General features: G+C 44.0%; 1 protein-coding gene across 1 annotated transcript; it reads right to left on the bottom strand.

The window, feature by feature from the left end:
• Positions 1 to 328: 328 nt before the first annotated feature.
• Positions 329 to 14,144, bottom strand: gpr161b (G protein-coupled receptor 161b). Its single transcript, XM_084161203.1, has 6 exons — positions 13,941 to 14,144; positions 9,656 to 10,064; positions 6,733 to 7,466; positions 4,330 to 4,437; positions 3,360 to 3,476; positions 329 to 2,410 (listed from the first exon to the last, which is right to left on the bottom strand). Exons 2-6 carry the CDS (start codon positions 10,018 to 10,020, stop codon positions 2,133 to 2,135), a joined length of 1,602 nt encoding a protein of 533 aa, XP_084017329.1. The 5' UTR covers positions 10,021 to 10,064; positions 13,941 to 14,144; the 3' UTR covers positions 329 to 2,132.
• Between the last annotated feature and the right edge of the window lie 6,943 nt (positions 14,145 to 21,087).

The following is a 21,087-nucleotide window of genomic DNA, read 5'->3' as shown; positions in this document are numbered from 1 at the left end:
TGTCTGTGAAGAAGCCTACCAGGTGGTCTGCGCATGCCCTGAAGACTCCCTGGAACACTGTCTGGCTCTGCGGCCTTACGAGTGTTGACCCGTTTAAAAACCTTACATCAGCCTCAGAGAGAGATCACCCAGTCCTCTAGATTTGCAGGGACCCTCATGCAGGGCTGTTGTTCTTGTCGAAGCGTGAATAAAAAGGACTGTGATTAAATGCATTTGGTTGCAGAGGATTGCAAGACATTGGCATGATTCAACTGAATCTGGGAGTCATGGCAGTGAGCAAAATGATTGAAATATTGTTTCCCAGCAAACAAAAACACAGGAATCTTCTGCTATGTATACAAAAAAAACTTTAATACAACAGTACAAAACGTTTTAGGGCTGGATTCAATCCAAATTGTGGAAGATCCGAGTTAAAATGTAAAGGTAATTTCCAATTGAGCCGACATATGCAGCGTTTACCGTGTATGCAGTATCTGCGAACGCGGGAACATTGCCTTTAAATTCAAATTGCGCTATAAACACGGATCTTCTGCGATATGGAATGAATCCATCCCTTAGTGGAAATCAAACGTTTACAATGCAGTACCATACTCGGACAGTGACGCAGAGATAAACACACATACAGATCAGTATGTGCTTGAAAGCACAGTCAGAGGAGTTGACTAAAGCAGCACTTACAGATCTGGGATCAGGCTAGGTGTCCCTTGCTACAGGGACATAGAAAGCCCACATGACATGTACCAGGATTCCTAACCAACAGAGTCAAATTATTGAATAATACAGTAAGTGGCTTGATGGTGTCCTATTATGTGCTTTACTTTGTCAGTCTGATAAAATACCACAGTCCTGCAAAGCCTGCAGCTCACCCACACTAGGACCATTGTAGAGTAATACTGACAGGAGAGATACACTACATGACCAAAAGTAACCTGCTCGTCGAACATCTCATTCCAAAATCATGGGCATTAATATGGAGTTGGACCCCTCTTTGCTGCTATAACAGCCTCCACTCTTCTGGGAAGGCTTTCCACTAGACGTTGGAACATTGCTGCTGGGACTTGCTTCCAATCAGCCACAAGAGCATTAGTGAGGTTGGGCACTGATGTTGGGCGACTAGGCCTGGCTCACAGTCGGCGTTCCTATTCATCCCAAAGGTGTTCGATGGGGTTGAGGTCAGGGCTCTGTGCAGGCCAGTGAAGTTCTTCCACACCGATCTCGACAAACCATTTCTGTATGGACCTCGCTTTGTGCACGGGGGCATTGTCATGCTGAACATTCAAATCAGAAGGGGACGGATTCATACTCTGGGTCCTGCATTATTCAAGTGCAATCAAATGTACATTATCTTCTAGGGCATGTCTTCACATGCCGTACTGTGAAATGTTGAAGTATTCAGGAAGTTGGTCCTCTACTCCAAAGGCATTACAGCTACTGAGAACCATGAAGTTCTCCTCCTGGGAATACCTGGCCACGTTCAGTAGGCAAATGTTGTGGAACGTTGCAGATAGAAATGTCATGAATAGAGCTGACATGACCCCTTACTTGACATGTCATTGAGGCATGTTTGTTCTACATAACACATTTCTATATGAACGTTCCACAATGTTGTTCCCTGCTGAACATACCGCTCGTCTAATACTACGCAACAGACTTATCTGTTCACACCAGCAAGAGGCAGTCTTTAAGCATGGAAAGAAAATGAGGAATAAGTCACTTATGATATTATCATAGGCATAAACAAAAGCTTTCCAATGAGAATACAAACATTGAACCGTCAAGATACAGTAGTTAAGGCTTCCTATTTATCAGAGGTGTATATCTAGTACAATATATGGCACGCACTTGGTCCAACAATGTCCTTAGTGTGTCTATTGCTTTTCAAGATTTCAATATATGAAAATTGGTCATTGGGCCCACCTGTTGATGTGAAGTATCTATTCACAGGAGAATAGGACAAATACAAAAGTGTCAACAAGGCATGCACTGTATTTGACAGAAGAAGCCTTGCATTGTTATACATTTCTATTTTAAATATACACACTGTGCGTACTGCGTTCAAAGATTATAAAGTATGCAATGCCCAATGTACCATAAACTCTTAAGTACCTAAAAGAAGAAAAGGGATATTTGTTCTATGCATCATCTCTCTCTTGGTCTTCTCTGTCGTCTTTGACGATCCCTTCATCGATGCTCTCCAGCCTCAGTCTCTGACCGTCCAGGTAACGGGGCCTCTGTGCCCCCCTCGCCACAGCAGCAAACAACACCCCAGATAGGGGTGCGTCCTCGCCAAAGAGGGTGAGCTTAGCGTCGCTTTCGATGGCCCTGGCCAGGCAGGAGGCGAAGGTGTCCAGAGATTTGTGTATCTCTACTTGGACCTGGACAGTAGAAGGGATGGTGGTGCTCTCTGCAGCTGAGAGGAAAAGGAACAGGAATTGAGTTTTTGGATTGTCCTTGCATTAAATAGTTATAGCACTATTACAATGAATGTTGATGAAGACCTGATGCGAATTTGCTCCAATAAATATTGAACACATGTTTACACAAGTCTGTTTACTCAAATGCCTAAGTGGGACATATGTACTAGTGATGGGAAGTTTAAGTATTTTAACTGGCTCAAATATTTTCAACTCGTTCAGTCAAAATAACTAATCTATTGACTCATTTCATTAATTTCATTCAGTAATGCCCAGAGCATGCAGGACCCCTTACCGGCGACCTACAATTTTGAAAAAAATAATGATTCTACAAGCCCTCTCGTTCAACATAGGGGCCTTATTGGAGCTGTCATTTGTGACTTAGGGTGTTTTCACACTTGGTCGCCTTCAGTCAATTCTTGTGAACTCAGTGTGGTTCGCTTAATTTTTTGTGCCGTGTTAACAGTCCAAATGAACTCAGACCCCTCAAAACCGAACTGAGACCATCTCAAGAGGTGGTCTGAGTTCGGTTCGCTTGAATTCCGCGGTCAGGTTCCCTTTTTTAGGACAATGCGAACGCAAAGTTCCCCAGGTTCACTTGTCATTATTCCTGCACCACACACTAGACTACTGCCATAAACCCTCACATTGGTGCCACAAAGAGAAGATGATGTGCAGGTTCGCAGAAAGAAATGTGTGCTGTTTTTGGATATTGATTAGCGATTGTCAAGGACGCACAGAAAATCCAAAATGTGTGGAGTTTAGAGTTTAGATTATTTGTTTGCAATATGTGATCTATAGGCTAAGTATAGTATGTGTATCATTTTCTCAAATCAAACACATTGACTTGACTGTGTGAAACCTCCCGTCTTCCCTAGATCTTACTGCTTTGTCTGAAGCCCCCTCCCATAGCACTTTCATCTCCAAGTGAGAACGGACAGGTACCTTTGGAATGCTGCTGCTCGTCTTCAAAGGTGACCGAGCTCCGCCTCTTCACGGCCACGCTTCCAATGTGGGAGGAGCCATCTGTGGAGAAGTTGTCCAGCAGCATCACGTCTGTACCTGCATGGGGAAGGGGGAGGGGAGGGATTCATGACCTTCAGTATTTTGTAGTGCAGTATTTCAGTAGAGATTAAGGAACCGAAAGATGCATAGCAGACAGACACTTGAAAATTGATCCTATTGTACTTACAATGTGTGTCTTCTCTAAACGTATCCGAAAGACTCAAAATAGTATTAATCAGGTAACTCAGTTGGTAGAGCATGGCGCTTGCAATGCCAGGGTTGTGGGTTCGATTCCCACGGGGGACCAGTATGAGAAAAAAAAAGTATGAAAATAATAAGAGCGTCTCGATAAGAGCGTCTGCTAAATGTCAAAAAATGTAAATGTTAAAAAAAGTGTGTGAATGCCTGTGATGACTCCTGTTGAGTCTGCACCAATGAGGAGCATCACACACATGACAGATGATTACACATGATAATACAGTACACACCCTACCATCTACCCTCTGCCAAGACACAAAGCAGGAATCTGGGCTGATCAGAACACAGCTGAGGGATGATGATGATACAACAGAGACAACCAGGCTAAACAGTATTTATCAGCAATAAAGCCCTATGGGGGCAGTTTCAACATGTTTTAAAAGGTACTGGAAGACCAGGGGCGTATTCATTACGCCTGATTCTGTTGCAAAACGTTTATTCAACGGAAGCAAACGAAACAGGGAGGGACCCCGTTTGCTTCCGTTTGGTTCTTAAAATGGTAAACAGTTTCTGCAATGAATATGCCCCAGCTATATCTGTACTGTTCAGTACATTCAGACACTGTATTTCGACTAGGACATAAAGGCCTTGTTTGAATCGTCTTACGGAAACAGTGTTGTGTCTATGCCAGCTTCCTGTGTGCACCACTCACATGAGTCCTGAGTGAAACTGAAGCCGGTGTCTCCAGTGCTGCTGCCGGGGGCCAGGAGCTGCCCTCCTCCCACCAACATGGCCGTCAGGTGAGGGGACATGCCCAGGTCTGCAGGAAGAAACAACAGCAGGGTCAAATATCCAATGCCATACAACTAGGGCTGTCCCTAACCAACAGTTATGGATGAAGACAGATGAAAATAAAATAACCGTCATAACCAATTTTGGAACAAACAGCTGACAGAAGACGGGACGGCCGGCCGGCCATTCATGAGTCCCTTTCTGTAGTAACATGGACTCTTAACAACATGATGAAACAAGCAAGGAGTCTTCGGTTGCCTAGGCAATGCCCCTTCCCGCAGCAGCACACATAGAAATAGAATGAATAGAACAACATGGACCCTCTAACCCTGGCAATTTACTGCTAGTTTACACTCGCAATGGCTGCCTGGTATTGTGATGCAATAATTTCCATGGTAATGTAGAATGTTAATTCAATATATGTTAAGTTGAATCAACAAATCACAGCACATATTGATGGGTACACTTCCTGCTTTACTCCTATCGGTACACTCGCAATAGCAGCCTGTCCACCCATTAGAATGGGGATGCCCGTTCTATTCATTCTATGGCAGCACATGCAGTCAGGAGTGGAGGAGGAGAAAATGTGCATATAAAAAAAAAAGTAAGCCATTTACTGCTAACCTACAAAGCATTACATGGGCTTGCTCCTACCCATCTCTCCGATTTGGTCCTGCCGTACATATCTACACGTACGCTTGGTCACAAGACGCAGGCCTCCTTATTGTCCCTAGAATTTCTAAGCAAACAGCTGGAGGCAGGGCTTTCTCCTACAGAGCTCCATTTTATGGAATGGTCTGCCTATCCATGTGAGACGCAGACTCAGTCTCAACGTTTAAGCCTTTACTGAAGACTCATCTCTTCAGTAGGTCCTATGATTGAGTGTAGTCTGGCCCAGGGGTGCGAAGGTGAACGGAAAGGCACTGGAGCGACAAACCGCCCTTGTTGTCTCTGCCTGGCCGGTTCCCGTCTCTCCATTAGGATTCTCTGCCTCTGACCCTATTACGGAGGCTGAGTCACTGGCTTACTGGTGCTTTCCATGCCGTCCCTAGGAGGGTGTGCATCACTTGAGTGGGTTGAGTCACTGACGTGATCTTCCTGTCCGGTTTGTCGCTCCCTCGGGCTCGTGCAATGGAGGAGATCTTTGTGGGCTATGCTCAGCCTTGTCTCAGGGTAGTAGATTAGTGGTCTGTTGATATCCCTCTGGTGGTGTGGGGGCTGTGCTTTGGCAAAGTGGGTGGGGTTATATCCTGCCTGGTTGGCCCTGTCCGGGGGTATCGTCGGACGGGGCCACAGTGTCTCCCGACCCCCCCCCCCCGTCTCAGCCTCCAGTATCTATTGGCAATAGTCTATGTGCCGGGGGGCTAGGGTCAGTCTGTTATATCTGGTGTTATTCTCCTGTCTTATCCGGTGTCCTGTGTGAATTTAAGTATGCTCCCTCTAATTCTCCCATCCTGGAGGACCTGAGCCCTAGGACCATGCCTCAGGACTACCTGGCCTGATGACTCCTTGCGGTCCACCTGGTCATGCTGCTGCTCCAGTTTCCACTCTTCTGCCTGCGGCTATGGAACCCTGACCTGTTCACCGGACGTGCTACCTTGTCCCAGACCTGCTGTTTTTAACTCTCTCTCTCTACCGCACCTTCTATTTCAACCTCTAAATGCACAGCTATGAAAAGCCAAGTGACATTTACTGCTGATGTACTGACCTATTGCAACCTCTACAACCACTGTGATTATTATTTGACCAAACGTTCATAGATGACCAGCAGGAACATCTTGGAGAAAAATCTGGCCTTAATGGCCATGTACTGTTATAATCTCCACCCGGCATAGCCAGAAGGGGACTGGCCACCCCCTCAGAGCCTGGTTCCTCTCTAGGCTTCTTCCTAGGTTTCTGCCTTTCTAGGGAATATTTCCTAGCCACCGTGCTTCTACATCTGCATTGCTTGCTGTTTGGGGTTTTAGGCTGGGTTTCTGTATAGCACTTTGTGACATCTGTTGATGTAAAAAGGGCTTAATAAATAAAATTTGATTGATTGATTCGAACGGTTATTGCAGTGACCGCAGTCATTTGGCTGGCCAATTACAGTCATCCAAAATTGAATGACCGTCTCAGCCCTGCATATAATACAACACAACATAACAGTCAACTTAACTCTTAACACAACAGCAAGGTCAGCCATACAACACAACAAAGAACACAACAGAATATTTTATGTTGCACCAGTAAGGTTGTGCTGGTTTTCAGCACACAAAGCCAGTTCAAACCTCATCCATCCTCAGCCTCAATCTAACAGCACCACCACCCTCCCCCTGCTCACCTGTGATGCGGTTGGAGATACTGAAGAGGCGTGACGTGCGGTGGCGTGTGGCGAACGACTCCACGCGGTAGTAGCGATCACCGAAGCACATGCCCAGCAGTTCCTTGCGCACAGTCTTGTTCCACAGGCCGTAGATGAGCGGGTGGCAGATGGCGCTGCAGAAGGACAGCCAGGCCACCAGGGTCTCCAGGCCCTGGGACACGCTGCCCTGGCCCCACAGGGCCTCCGTACACACCACCGCCACGTAGGGTCCCCAGGTCACCAGGAAGGTCCCGATCACCACCATAATGGTGACGAAGGCCTTGCACTGGCTCCCGGCGTACACTAAACTCCGCCGGCTTCCGTTGGACGACGTGGATGTAGATGAGTTTTTACGCTGGTCGTTCCTCTGAGCGCCCGATGACGTTTCTTCTGAAGACGCTACCACCGTCGTCCCACAATGCACCTTGCGGGCCTTGAGGCGTGCCACGCGGAAGATTACGCCGTAGCAGGCCAACATGGCGAGCAGCGGCGGCAGGCTGCACCAGGTGACCCAGAAGGCGGTATAGGCAGGGGTGCGGTGCCAGGCCGCCACGCATGTCCACTTGAAGCGGTCGAACTCGAAGGAGGACCAGCCGAAGAGGGGTGGCAGGCAGCCCACCAGGGAGTGCAGCCACACATAGGCGATGGCCACCACCGCCCGGTTGCCTGTGATCTTCATGGGGTAGATCATGGGGTAAAGTACCGCATAGTACCTGTGGGCACAATGATAATGTCAATCCATACATTCTATCAGTGTAAAAAATATCCAAAAAGGATTGCACACAATATGATAGATCGTGAGGCAATGAAAAAAAATAGGAGTTAGGGAATCCTACATACATTTTTATGTGCAAGGAAATTCCACCCAGAAAGTATGTCCCTGGGATGAGCACCATAACAACCAACCAGCCAGGAAGTGACAGAGGTTTATAGGCTACAGTCAGAGCCTCCGTGTGTGGCAAATGTTAGGAGATGCTCAATGGAAGATGGAATTTGAATGATGCAATTAAAAGTTAAAGGAGAAAGATAGGCTACAACGACCAAGAGCCAACAGGTAGGCTGCTACTTAATATTCTGAATGGAGTTGTTAGGATGAGAACGCGCATGACTGCAGCCTCAATTAGCCTATCTAGCTAATATTAACTAGCTTCTCCTGGTTTGATGCAGTCAAGACCGGTACTACGTATTGGATGCTAAATAACCTACACTGAACAAAAATATAAACGCAACATGCAACAATTTCATGACTAGGAATACAAATACGCATCTGTTGGTCACATATCCCTTAAAAAGAAGGTAGGGGCGTGGATAAGAAAACCAGTCAGTATCTGGTGTGACCACCATTTGCCTCATGCAGCGCGACATCTCCTTCGCATAGAGTTGATTGTGGCCTGTGGAATGTTGTCCCAATCCTCTTCAATGGCTGTGCGAAGTTGCTGGATATTGGCGGGCAATGGAACACGCTGTCGTACAAATCGATCCAGAGCATCCCAAATTTGCTCAATGGGTGACATGTCTGGCGAGTATGCAGGCCACAAGAACTGGGACATTTTCAGTTTCCAGGAATTGTGTACAGATCCTTACGACATGGGGCAGTGCATTATGCTGAAACATGGGGTGATGGCGGCAGATGAATGGCACGACAATGGGCCTCTGGATCTCGTCACTGTATCTCTGTGCATTCAAATTGCCATAGATAAAATGCTAATTGTGTTCGTTGTCCGTAGTTTATGCCTGCCCATACCATAACTCCACCGCCACCATAAGGCACGCTGTTCACAACGTTGACATCAGGAAACTGCTCGCCCACACGACGCCATACACGTGGTCTGCGGTTGTGAGGCCGGTTGGACATACTGCCAAATTCTCTAAAATGACGGAGGTGGTTTATGGTAGAGAAATGAACATTCAATTCTCTGGCAACAGCTCTGGTGGTCATTCCTGCAGTCAGCATGCCAATTGCACGCGCTCTCAAAACTTGAGACATCTGTGGCATTGTGTTGTGTGACAAAACTGCACATTTTAGAGTGGCCTTTTATTGTCCCCAGCACAAGGAGCACCTGTGTAATGATCATGCTGTTTAATCAGCTTCTTGATATGCCACACCTGTCAGGTGGATGGATTATTTTGACAAAGGAGAAATGTTCACTAACAGGGATGTCAATACATTTGTGGTCCTCTGTAGCTCAATTGGTAGAGCATGGCGCTTGTAACGCCAGGGTAGTGGGTTCGATCCCCGGGACCACCCATACGTAAAAATGTATGCACACATGACTGTAAGTCGCTTTGGATAAAAGCGTCTGCTAAATGGCATATTATTATTAAATGGCATATTATATTATATTATATATATTATTATTATTAGTGCACAAAATCTGAGAGAAATAAGCTTTTTGTGCGTATGTAAAATTTCTGGGACCTTTTATTTCAGCTCATGAAACATGGGACCAACACTTTACATGTTGCGTTTATATTTTTGTTCAGTGTAGATATGGCAGCTATTAGTCTACTATAGTGTGAGTCAGCTTGTTGGATGGTTGCTGTCTCTCCCTCCTTTCCGTCTCACTCGCTGACAGTACAGCCCCTCCCACGCCTGCTAGAGCAGCACCTCTCCCTCCTCTCACGCTTTATCTGCTGCTTCCCTCACTTGATTCGGATCGGGCCAGGTCTGGATCTGATCAGATATATATGGAACAGGTCTAGTTGTCCTCGGGTCTCTTCGGAACAGGTTACTATATTTAAACAATGTATTTATGCATATCGGCTCCGGGTGGGAATGCCCCAGGTTCATTTTGGAACGGGTCCAACTTTTTGAACCTGTGAAGACCTCTAGCACAACATTCCCTACATACATACTGTACCTAGCAAGCAGCCATCCTAGTGTAGGGGTATTATCACTGACCTGTCGATAGCGATGGCCCCCAAGGTGAGCATGCTGGCCGAGCTGATGAGCAGGTAGATCAGGGCGGTAAAATTGCACCACACCACGCCGAACACCCACTCCCGCCGCGCCGAACTCACCGCCACAAAAGGCAACACCAGCACTGACAGCAGCAGGTTGGACAGGGTCAGGCTGAACACAAACTTGTTGCTGGGTGTGAGGAGGTAGGGCCTGCGGTACAGGGTGGCCACGATGAGGAAGTTGCCCAGGCAGGCCAGGAGGGCGATGGTGACGATGAACACTGACTCCAGCACCACTGGGCCCCCGCCAGCGTCCCACGCAGCCGTGGCGTTCCCCGCAGTGGAGACATTCCCGCTGAAATTCATGGTGAGAGGCTAGGCCGCCGGAGGAGACAGGGCATACCGGGGGACTAGAGGGAGGAAAGAGGGAGGGGACAGTATAGGGTTAGAATGGACTGCACACAACCACAGGCTTGGAGTTAAGGTTAGTCGGAGTTAGGGTTGAAGCCTCGACCCAAGGTCAGTTTTGCATTTTCTCCTCTAATGGTTAGGTTAGGACACACACAAACACACTCTCTCCCCCTCGCTCTCATTGTTTAGCTAGTGTGTATGCTATGCACATTGTATATGTATAGGGAAGAAGAGAAGCCGGATTGTTTTCAGCTTAGTGAACTAGAGAGAGACTGACTGGAGTGGTATGTTGCCATTTAAGCATGTTAGGTCATTTGTCAATCTAATTACACGAATGTGCCCAACGCAGCAGTACAAAATACTGTAGTCTAGTTTGATTTCTGTTTGGATGCTTCAAGTTTCAAAGTTTTATTGTCACATGCACAGGATACAGCAGGTGTAAAACAGTACAATGAAATGCTTAGCCTGATGACTCACACTAAATTCTTCCGCTGCTCTGTCGTTCGCTACATACTTTAGTCTGAGACTGCCATCATTGAAGTCATTTGTGGTGACGAAGGGCATTGTACAATTGTGCAAAACAAAGTCATCAGCAATTGGATTGTCTCTAACCAATCAGAGTACCAATGAAACATTTTCAAACAGCCACTTTACCCATGCCTGTTCTGGCTCAGGCCCAACCCATCGGATTCTGGACCAATCAGATGGCCCAGAATGTGTTTACATTCGGTGAAGGGTTGTGCAGGTACTCAGATCCAGACTTATCGCAGAGAAGAAAGTAATGTCCGTGGACATGATGTAGCATTTGGCCAGAGAAAGGAGTCTGGGTAGCCAGGCAATGAAATGCTTACTTGCGAGCTCTTCCCAACAGTGCAGTAATAATATATACTAATAATAATAATATAATAATATATATATATATATATATATATATATATTTATTTATTTTACGCGAGAATGCAGTTATATTTACATTTAAGTCATTTAGCAGACGCTCTTATCCAGAGCGACTTACAAATTGCCACATTCAACTTAGGATAGCCAGTGGGACAACCACCACTGGGGGAGGGGGGTGTAGAAGGATTACTGTTAGACTATTCCAGGTATTCCTTAAAGAGGTAGGGTTTCAAGTGTCTCCGGAAGGTGGTCAGTGACTCCGCTGTCCTGGCGTCGTGGGGGAAACTCTTGTGTCAGTGTCATTACCATTATTAGAATATGCAGGGGCAATGGAGTGATTGAGGTCGGTATGTACATGTAAACAGGGGTCAAAAGTGACTGGTAGCAGGATAAATATGAATGATAATAATAATCAATATTGAAGCAGCATGTGGTGAGTGGATGTGTGCATGGTGATGTGTGTGTGTGTGTGTGTTTTTTGGATGGCTAGGATCTCACCCCCAGTGATGCTATCAGGCCCTGGTTTCTTACATTAATGGGATAATATATGGCATGGCAACACAGCCTGACAGCAAAGACAACAAGATAAGGATTTGATCCCCTGAGTCCAGACCAGAGATCCAGACCTGCGCAGCTAGAATTAAGAACAAACTTCCACAACCTGTAGAATGGATGAAACTGTTTTGCTTCATTCCGCGACCTACAAATAATACCTAGTTATCAAATCAAGTTGTATTTGTCACATGCTACGTAGACTAACAGTGAAATGCTTACTTACGCGTCCTTTTCCGACAATGCAGAGTTAAAGATAAATATTTTTAAATAGAAATAGTGACACGAGGAATAAATACATAAAGAATAACAATAACGAGTAAAAAAAATAACATCGCTATATACAGGGAATGCCAGTAGTAGTAGATGTAGTTAGATGTATAGCTAACTGTATTGCGCTTTTACTCTGTCTGAATTCTTAATAAATTACTTTTGTAAGTGTTGCATTAGCTAGGCTTACAATTTACAGAGTAAGCTACTGCCTACTAATGGACTAAAGGAGCCTAACGTTACTCCTTATAGTCCAAGGACCTTACATGTTCTGTTTAGAGGCCAATTGGATCTGGTAGCCAAATACTCCATCTAAACATGAATCGACTCAATTGCGGTACAGTTCTAGAAACATAAAGCCCTCCACTTTCATATCACATCAAAATAATTTCACAAATGCTAATTACCGGTTATAAGCAGTTACAGTTGCAGCGGACAGTGTTTTTCAGTGACAATACGTTTGTAGCGTCCGTCTTCCATTTACACACAGGTGTTCGGAGACACAAGATAGCTAATGAACACAGGTAGTTGATTCTGTAACATGGAAATATGGCCGTGTGGGAACCCTAATCCTATTAAAGGTGAGTAGTAATTTAACCTTTTGTTTTTTGAAAATTATTTCTCGCTGATATACAGTACGTTCCTTTTGTTTCCAAAACCGTACGGAGCGTCGAGGCTCTGAACAAAACTCCCCTGCACCGAAGATACTATCACAGATCAAACAATGAGCCAGATGTTTCACCGGATGTATAAATCTAAAGAATTAATAAATCTGAAACATCCGGTTGGCGATTCCACTCACCACCAAATATGGTGATGAGAGGAAGCCCAGTGGCTGGCAGTGGGAGAAAATGCAGCGAGATGGATTTTGGCCGACATTCTGCTCATTTTACATTTTAGTCATTTAGCAGACGCTCTTATCCAGAGAGAGAGTGCATACATTTTTCATACTGGCCCCCCGTGGGAAACGAACACACAACCCTGGCGTTGCAAGCGTCATGCTCTACCAACTGAGTAGATGATCATCAATAATATAATAATAACATGCCATTTAGCAGACGCCTTTATCCAAAGCGACTTACAGTCATGCGTGCATACATTTTTGTGTATGGGTGGTCGCGGGGATCGAACCCACTACCTTGGCGTTACAAGCGCAGTGCTCTACCAGCTGAGCTACAGAGGACCACGTTTGATTTCAATACAGTTGTCTGGTCCCAAAAATAGAATATGTTACGAACAGAGTGGCTTACGTTTTATAAACTTTACCATTTGCCAAAGTAAAATAAAAAATAAAAAATGCGTGTTAGGAGTGCAAGGGCGAATCAAGTTACTGCACATGTGCACCTCAGAGTAGGCGTTCCCTAACGAAAATATGCAAATACAAGCTAGGCCCCCCTTTAGCTCAGTTGGTAGAGCATGGCGCTTGCAACGCCAGGGTTGTGGGTTCGATTCCCACGGGGGGCCAGTATGAAAATATATGCACTCACTAACTGTAAGTCGCTCTGGATAAGAGCGTCTGCTAAATGACTAAAATGTAAAACGCACCAATAGGATCTCGCTAGCTCGTGCTTGGCCCTTCCCACCTCTTTGCTTGTTCTGCCCACTGATTCATTTGCCATCATTGGAAACGACAGGCTATGGTCCATCTTTGGTTAGTTATAAATCTCTTTGATACTATCGGCAATAGGCACTAAAGATAGTTAGCGTCTATGAATGGGATAGCTACAGCCAAGTTATTTACTGTCAACAAAACTCCCATTCACAAGACTAAACCCAAAACTTTCCAGATGTACTACTTTAACTACAATTGCTGTCAAGAAAGGGTCGTTCAGTTGTTTTTGGAGTTTGTAGAATAATTGTTTATACAGACAGTACTGGGGGAGGGATTAACGCAGACAAAAAACGAGTTTCGCATGATTGACACAGACACCGTTCACTCACTGTCACAAATGACAACATACATACGCCAATTAGAGGTGCTTCAATAACCTATAAAGGCCTAGCTAACTCCTTACATCATTTCTGATATTCAAAGGCTTTTAATACCGTCGTCCCCCTGTGACCCTGTTTGTAGCTAGCTTCTGCTAACTAGCTAGCTAAAACTTTCTCCATTGTCCGCGCATACTCCCCCACCTCCACTACTATTCTCTTCTCACCTCTAGAACCGCGTTGAGGACCGTCATCTCCTACGAACTGGCAACGAAAGTTGTGTGTTCCTTGGCACTACAACTTTAATTCAACGTAGAAATAGTTGAATCCTCGAATTTTCCCCATTTCATAGTTATCCTTTCGCTACAAAATCCGGTCTTGCAGTTCCCGGTTTCAATGGCGTCCTCCACTAGCCTCCACTGACTGAACTCAGTCTTCTCTGTCCTTGCTGGCGGGTCCCCCTTCTCAGCCTGTGGGTGGTCTGTGATGGGTGTTACTTTAGTTAGTTCCTTTGTAGCTAGTTTATATGCAAGACAGTTGCATTTGCTTTCACGTTCAACAATGCTACAAATAGCCTACGTTGTCGAGTAAAACAAGAAGTTTGTTGCTGTAATAAAAAAAAGGCTAACTAGCGCAATTGGCTATGTCTACACATTTGGTTAATTTCGTAATCGTTCTAAATATTGCACACAAAAAACTATTGTAATGTATACACTGAGTGTAAAAAAACATTAAGGACACCTGCTCTTTCCATAACAGACTGACCAGGTGAAAGCTATTGATGTCAATCCACTTAAATCAGTGTAGATCAGTGGTCATCAACCTTTTATGAGTAAAGATCACTTTTGCAGTCAAAAAGCAAGCCGAGATCTACCGCTCAGATTGTTTTAAACATGACAAAAATGTAACTAACCTAATAAAAACAGATCTGTAGGAATTACATTTCTGCAGTAAGCAGGCCTAATACGTTATCACAGCATATTGGCTACAGTGCATTCGGAAAGTATTCTGAACCCTTGACTTTTTCCACAATGTGTTACTTTACAGCCTTATGCTAAAATGGATTAAATTGTTTTTTCCCCATCAATCTACACACAATACCTCATAATGACAAAGCAAAAACCGTTTAGAAATTTTTGCACATTTATTAAAAATAAAAAACGGAAATATCAAATGTACATAAGTATTCAGACCGTTTACTCAGTACTATGTTGAAGCACCTTTGGTAGCGATTGAAGCCTCGACTCTTGGGTATGATGCTACCAGCTTGGCACACCTGTATTTGGGGAGTTTCTCCCAGAATTCTCTGCAGATCCTCTCAAGCTCTGTCAGGCTGAATGGGGAGCGTAGCTGTACAGCTATTTTCAGGTCTCTCCAGAGACAAACTCCAAGCGGGCTGTCATGTGCCTTTTACTGAGGAGTGGCTTCTGTCTGGCCACTCTACCATAAAGGCCTGATTGGTGGACTGCTGCAGAGATGGTTGTCCTTCTGGAAGGTTCTCCCATCGCCACAGCGGAACTCTGGAGCTCTGTCAGAGTGACCATCGGGTTCTTAGTCACCTCCCTGACCAAGGCCTTTCTCTCCCGAGTCTTGGTGGTTTCAAACTTCTTCCATTTAAGAATGATGGAGGCCACTGTGTTCTTGGGGACCTTCAATGCTGCAGACATTTTTTGGTAACCTTCCCCAGATCTGTGCCTCGACACAATCCTGTCTCGTAGCTCTGACATGCACTGTCGACTGTGGGACCTTATATAGACAGGTGTGTGCCTTTCCAAATCATGTCCAATCAATTGAATTTACCACAAGTGGACTCCAATCAAGTTTTAGAAACATCTCAAGGACGATCAATGGAAACAGGATGCACCTGAGCTCAATTTCGAGTCTCATAGCAAAGGGTCTGAATACTTATGTAAATAAGTTATTTCAGATTTTTATTTTTAATAAATGTGCAAAAATGTTTTTCGCTTTGTCATTTTGGGGTATTGTGTGTAGATTGATCAGGAAAAATAAATAATGTAATCCATTGTAGAATAAGGCTGTAATGTAACAACATTTTGAAAAAGTAAAGGGTTCTAAATACTTTTAAAATGCAGTGCATTTTTTTGGATTGACATACAGAACTTTGTTACAAAGAAAACAGGACAGGTTGTACAATTGAATGGTTTTGATATAATTATTTATTCGAGGAAATTCTGACATTGATAAAGATGTAGTATATTTAATTCAACTGCTAATAATATTTGGTAAATTTCATATTCACAAATGCAAATGGTCTAATTCATAACCTAACTTTTCACATTAATTTAAACAATATGGCAGTACTTTAACTATAATGAAAAACAAAAAGGCAATTAAAACTTGTTGTATTATTAATGAATATGTTTTGTTTGTTTAGGATTCCTGGCAATATAAATAGTTTGTATGTATGCTTGTTTGCATGTGACTATTCCTCTTTTGTTTGTTGATATTTGTTTATTAATAAAAAATAAATACATAATAATAATAATATATATATATATATACAGTACCAGTCAAAACTTTGGACACACCTACAGTGAGGGAAAAAAGTATTTGATCCCCTGCTGATTTTGTACGTTTGCCCACTGACAAAGAAATGATCAGTCTATAATTTTAATGGTAGGTTTATTTGAACAGTGAGAGACAGAATAACAACAACAAAATCCAGAAAAACTCATGTCAAAAATGTTATAAATTGATTTGCATTTTAATGAGGAAATAAGTATTTAATCCCTCTGCAAAACATTACTTAGTACTTGGTGGCAAAACCCTTGTTGGCAATCACAGAGGTCAGACGTTTCTTGTAGTTGGCCACTAGGTTTGCACACATCTCAGGAGGGATTTTGTCCCACTCCTCTTTGCAGATCTTCTCCAAGTCATTAAGGTTTCGAGGCTGACGTTTGGCAACTCGAACCTTCAGCTCCCTCCACATATTTTCTATGGGATTAAGGTCTGGAGACTGTCTAGGCCACTTCTTGAGCCACTCCTTTGTTGCCTTGGCCGTGTGTTTTGGGTCATTGTCATGCTGGAATACCCATCCATGACCCATATTTAATCCCTGGCTGAGGGAAGGAGGTTCTCACCCAAGATTTGACGGTACATGGCCCGTCCATCGTCCCTTTGATGCGGTGAAGTTGTCCTGTCCCCTTAGCAGAAAAACACCCCCAAAGCATAATATTTCCACCTCCATGTTTGACGGTGGGAATGGTGTTCTTGGGGTCATAGGCAGTCCTCCTCTTCCTCCAAACATGGCGAGTTGAGTTGATGCCAAAGAGCTCGATTTTGGTCTCATCTGACCACAACACTTTCACCCAGTTCTCCTCTGAATCATTCAGATGTTCATTGGCAAACTTCAGACAGCCCTGTATATGTGCTTTCTTAAGCAGGGGGACCTTGCGGGCGCTGCAGGATTTCAGTCCTTCACGACATAGTGTGTTACCAATTGTTTTCTTGGTGACTATGGTCCCAGCTGCCTTGAGATCATTGACAAGATCCTCCCGTGTAGTTCTGGGCTGATTCCTCACCGTTCTCATGATCATTGCAACTCCACGAGGTGAGATCTTGCATGGAGCCCCAGGTCGAGGGAGATTGACAGTTCTTTTGTGTTTCTTCCATTTGCGAATAATTGCACCAACTGTTGTCACCTTCTCACCAAGCTGCTTGGCGATGGTCTTGTAGCCCATTCCAGCCTTGTGTAGGTCTACAATCTTGTCCCTGACATCCTTGGAGAGCTCTTTGGTCTTGGCCATGGTGGAGAGTTTGGAATCTGATTGATTGATTGCTTCTGTGGACAGGTGTCTTTTATACAGGTAACAAACAAACTCCCTTTAAGAGTGTGCTCCTAATCTCAGCTCGTTACCTGTATAAAAGACACCTGGGAGCCAGAAATCTTCTGATTGAGAGGGGGTCAAATACTTATTTCCCTCATTAAAATGCAAATCAATTTATAACATTTTTGACATGCGTTTTTCTGGATTTTGTTGTTGTTACTCTGTCTCTCACTGTTCAAATAAACCTACCATTAAAATTATAGACTGATCATTTCTTTGTCAGTGGGCAAACGTACAAAATCAGCAGGGGATCAAAAACGTTTTTTCCCTCACTGTACTCATTCAAGGGTTTTTCTATATTTTTACTATTTTCTACATTGAAAAATAATAGTGACGACATCAAAACTATGAAATAACACATTTGGAATTATGTAGTAACCAAAAAAGTGTTATACAAATCAAAATATATTTTATATTTGAGATTCTTCAAATAGCCACCCGTTGTCTTGATGACTGCTTTGCACACTCTTGGCATTCTCATCTGGAATGCTTTTCCAACAGTTTTGAAGGAGTTCCCATATATGCTGAGCACTTGTTGGCTGCTTGTCCTTCACTCTGCCATCCGACTCATCCCAAACCATCTTAATTGGGTTGAGGTCGGGGGATTGTGGAGGCCAGGTCATCTGATGCAGCACTCCATCACTCTCATTCTTGGTAAAATAGCCCTTACACAGCCTGGAGGTGTGTTGGGTCATTGTCCTGTTGAAAAACAAATGATAGTCCCACTAAGCACAAACCAGATGGGATGGCGTATCGCTGCAGAATGCTGTGGTAGCCATGCTGGTTAAGTGTGCCTTGAATTCTAAATAAATCACAGACAGTGTCACCAGCAAAGCACCCCCACACCCTAACACCTCCTCCTCCATGCTTTACGGTGGGAAATACACATGTGGAGATCATCCGTTCACCCACACCGCGTCTCACAAAGACACAGCGGTTGGAACCAAAAATCTCAAATTTGGACTCCAGACCAAAGGACACATTTCCACCAGTCTAATGTCCATTGCTCGTGTTTCTTTGCCCAAGCAAGTCTCTTCTTCTTATTGGTGTCCTTTAGTAGTGGTTTCTTTGCAGCAATTCGACCATGAAGGCCTGATTCACACAGTCTCCTCTGAACAGTTGATGTTTAGATGTGTCTGTTACTTGAACTCTGTGATGCATTTATTTGGGTGCAATTCTGAGGCTGGTAACTCTTATGAATGTATCCTCCGCAGCAGAGGTAACTCTGGGTCTTCCATTCCTGTGGCGTTCCTCATGAGAGCCAGTTTCATCATAGCGCTTAATGTTTTTTTCCGACTGCACAAAGTTCTTGACATTTTCCGTATTGACTGAGCTTTATGTCTTAAAGTAATGATGGACTGTCGTTTCCCTTTGCTTATTTGAGCTGTTCTTGCCATAATATGTACTTGGTCTTTTACCAAATAGGGCTATCTTCTGTATACCCCCCTACCTTGTCACAACACAACTGATTGGATCAAACGCATTAAGAAATAAATAAATTCCACAAATTAACTTTTAAGAAGGCACCCCTGTTAATTTAAATGCATTCCAGGTGACTACCTCATGAAGATGGTTGAAAGAATGCCAAGAGTGTGCAAAGCTGTCATCAAGGCAAAGGGTGGCTATTACACTTTTTTGGTTACTACATGATTCCATATGTGTTATTTCATAGTTTTGATATCTTCACTATTATTCTACAATGTAGAAAATAGTAAAAATAAAGAAAAACCGTTGAATGAGTAGGTGTGTTCTAAAACTTTTGACCGGTAGGACCAGGGCAACAGCAGTGACAATGAGTACAGTCAGGGGGCTTCGGGTGATCTCTTTGTGGGAAAAGTCACGCTCGCAGGACCAGAGAAGGACTGGACTATTACCTACAGACTAATGGAACTGACATTGTGTTCAAACTTGACACTGGAGCGCAGGTCAACATAATTCCAGAGACTGAATTGTTATGGTTACAGGTAAAAGCAGTGGTGAACACAAAACAAAGGATAAGAAAGCTTATAGTGGTGAAGCAATTGCCACTTCAGGGATATAAACATTGGTGCTCGAGGTCGATGATATATCTCACAAGGTTCCTTTTGACCTGGTAAAGGGAGAAAAAACACCTATCACTGGTTAAAGTAATGTAACTTAATGGGTCTAGTGAAACGGGTTCATACAGTCAATGGTGAAATGACTAATGTTAAGGATGCATATGCAGATGTTTATCAGGGAATAGGAAAACTCAAGGTGCAGCACAAAATCGAGTTAGAGTAGCCAAATAGATCAGTGATCCATGCACCTAGAAAGGTACCATTATCACTAAGATAAGCTAAAAGCAGTGCTACTGAGGCTAGAGTCCTAGATATGCTAGACAATGTAGAAGAGTCTACTGAATTGGTCCCCTCACTAGTAATACAGTAGTTGATAAGAAAGACTGCTCGCTCAGACGGTATGGATCCAAAAGAGCTAAACAAGTATGTGAAAAGGGAACACTTTCAGCTGCCTACCAGAGGGGAGTTATTCAGGGACATAGCAGGGGCTAAATACTTCTTAAAGCTAGACACCTCCTCAGGGTTTGGGCAGATCAGTCTACAGTCATGGTCAAAGGTTTTGAGAATGACACAAGTATTGGTCTTCACAAAGTTGGCTGCTTCAGTGTTTTTAGATATTTTTGTCAGATGTTACTATGGTATACTGAAGTATAATTACAAGCATTCCATAAGTGTCAAAGGCTTTTATTGACAATTACATTAAGTTTATGCAAAGAGTCAATATTTACAGTGTTGACCCTTCTTTTTCAAGACCTCTGCAATCCGCCCTGGCATGCTGTCAATTAACTTCTGGGCCACATCCTGACTGATGGCAGCCCATTCTTGCATAATCAATGCTTGGAGTTTGTCAGAATTTGTGGGTTTTTGTTTGTCCATCCACCTCTTGAGGATTGACCACAAGTTCTCAATGGGATTAAGGTCTGGGGAGTTTCCTGGCCATGGACCCAAAATGTCGATGTTTTGTTCCCCGAGCCACTTAGTTATCACTTTTGCCTTATGGCAAGGTGCTCCATCATGCTGGAAAAGGCATTGTTCGTCACCAAACTGTTCTTGGATGGTTGGGAGAAGTTGCTCTCGGAGGATGTGTTGGTACCATTCTTTATTCATGGTTGTGTTCTTAGGCAAAATTGTGAGTGAGCCCACTCCCTTGGCTGAGAAGCAACCCCACACATGAATGGTCTCAGGATGCTTTACTGTTGGCATGACACAGGACTGATGGTAGCGCTCACCTTGTCTTCTCCGGACAAGCTTTTTTCCGGATTCCCCAAACAATCGGAAAGGGGATTCATCAGAGAAAATGACTTTTCCCCAGTACTCAGCAATCCAATCCCTGTACCTTTTGCAGAATATCAGTCTGTCCCTGATGTATTTATAATAATAATAATTGGTCATTTAGCAGACGCTCTTATCCAGAGCGACTTACAGGAGCAAATAGGGTTAAGTGCCTTGCTCAAGGGCACATCGACAGATTTTTCACCTAGTCGGCT

This window comes from Coregonus lavaretus (genome assembly GCF_964263955.1).
Source record: "Coregonus lavaretus genome assembly, chromosome: 5".
NCBI classification, from domain to species: Eukaryota; Metazoa; Chordata; class Actinopteri; order Salmoniformes; family Salmonidae; genus Coregonus; species Coregonus lavaretus.
The sequence above is the reverse complement of the archived record's forward strand: the minus strand, read 5'-3'. Positions and strand labels throughout refer to the sequence as shown.

Bases quoted from the DNA above. Each gene is read 5' to 3' on its own strand.
- gpr161b (XM_084161203.1), bottom strand. From the start codon at position 10,020: ATGAATTTCAGCGGGAATGTCTCCACTGCGGGGAACGCCACGGCTGCG. The intron at 7,467-9,655 runs GTCAGTGATAAT...TTGTGCCCACAG, and splicing joins GGGGCCATCGCTATCGACAG to GTACTATGCGGTACTTTACC. The intron at 3,477-4,329 runs GTGAGTGGTGCA...TTCCCCATGCAG, and splicing joins CAGTTTCACTCAGGACTCAT to GTACAGACGTGATGCTGCTG.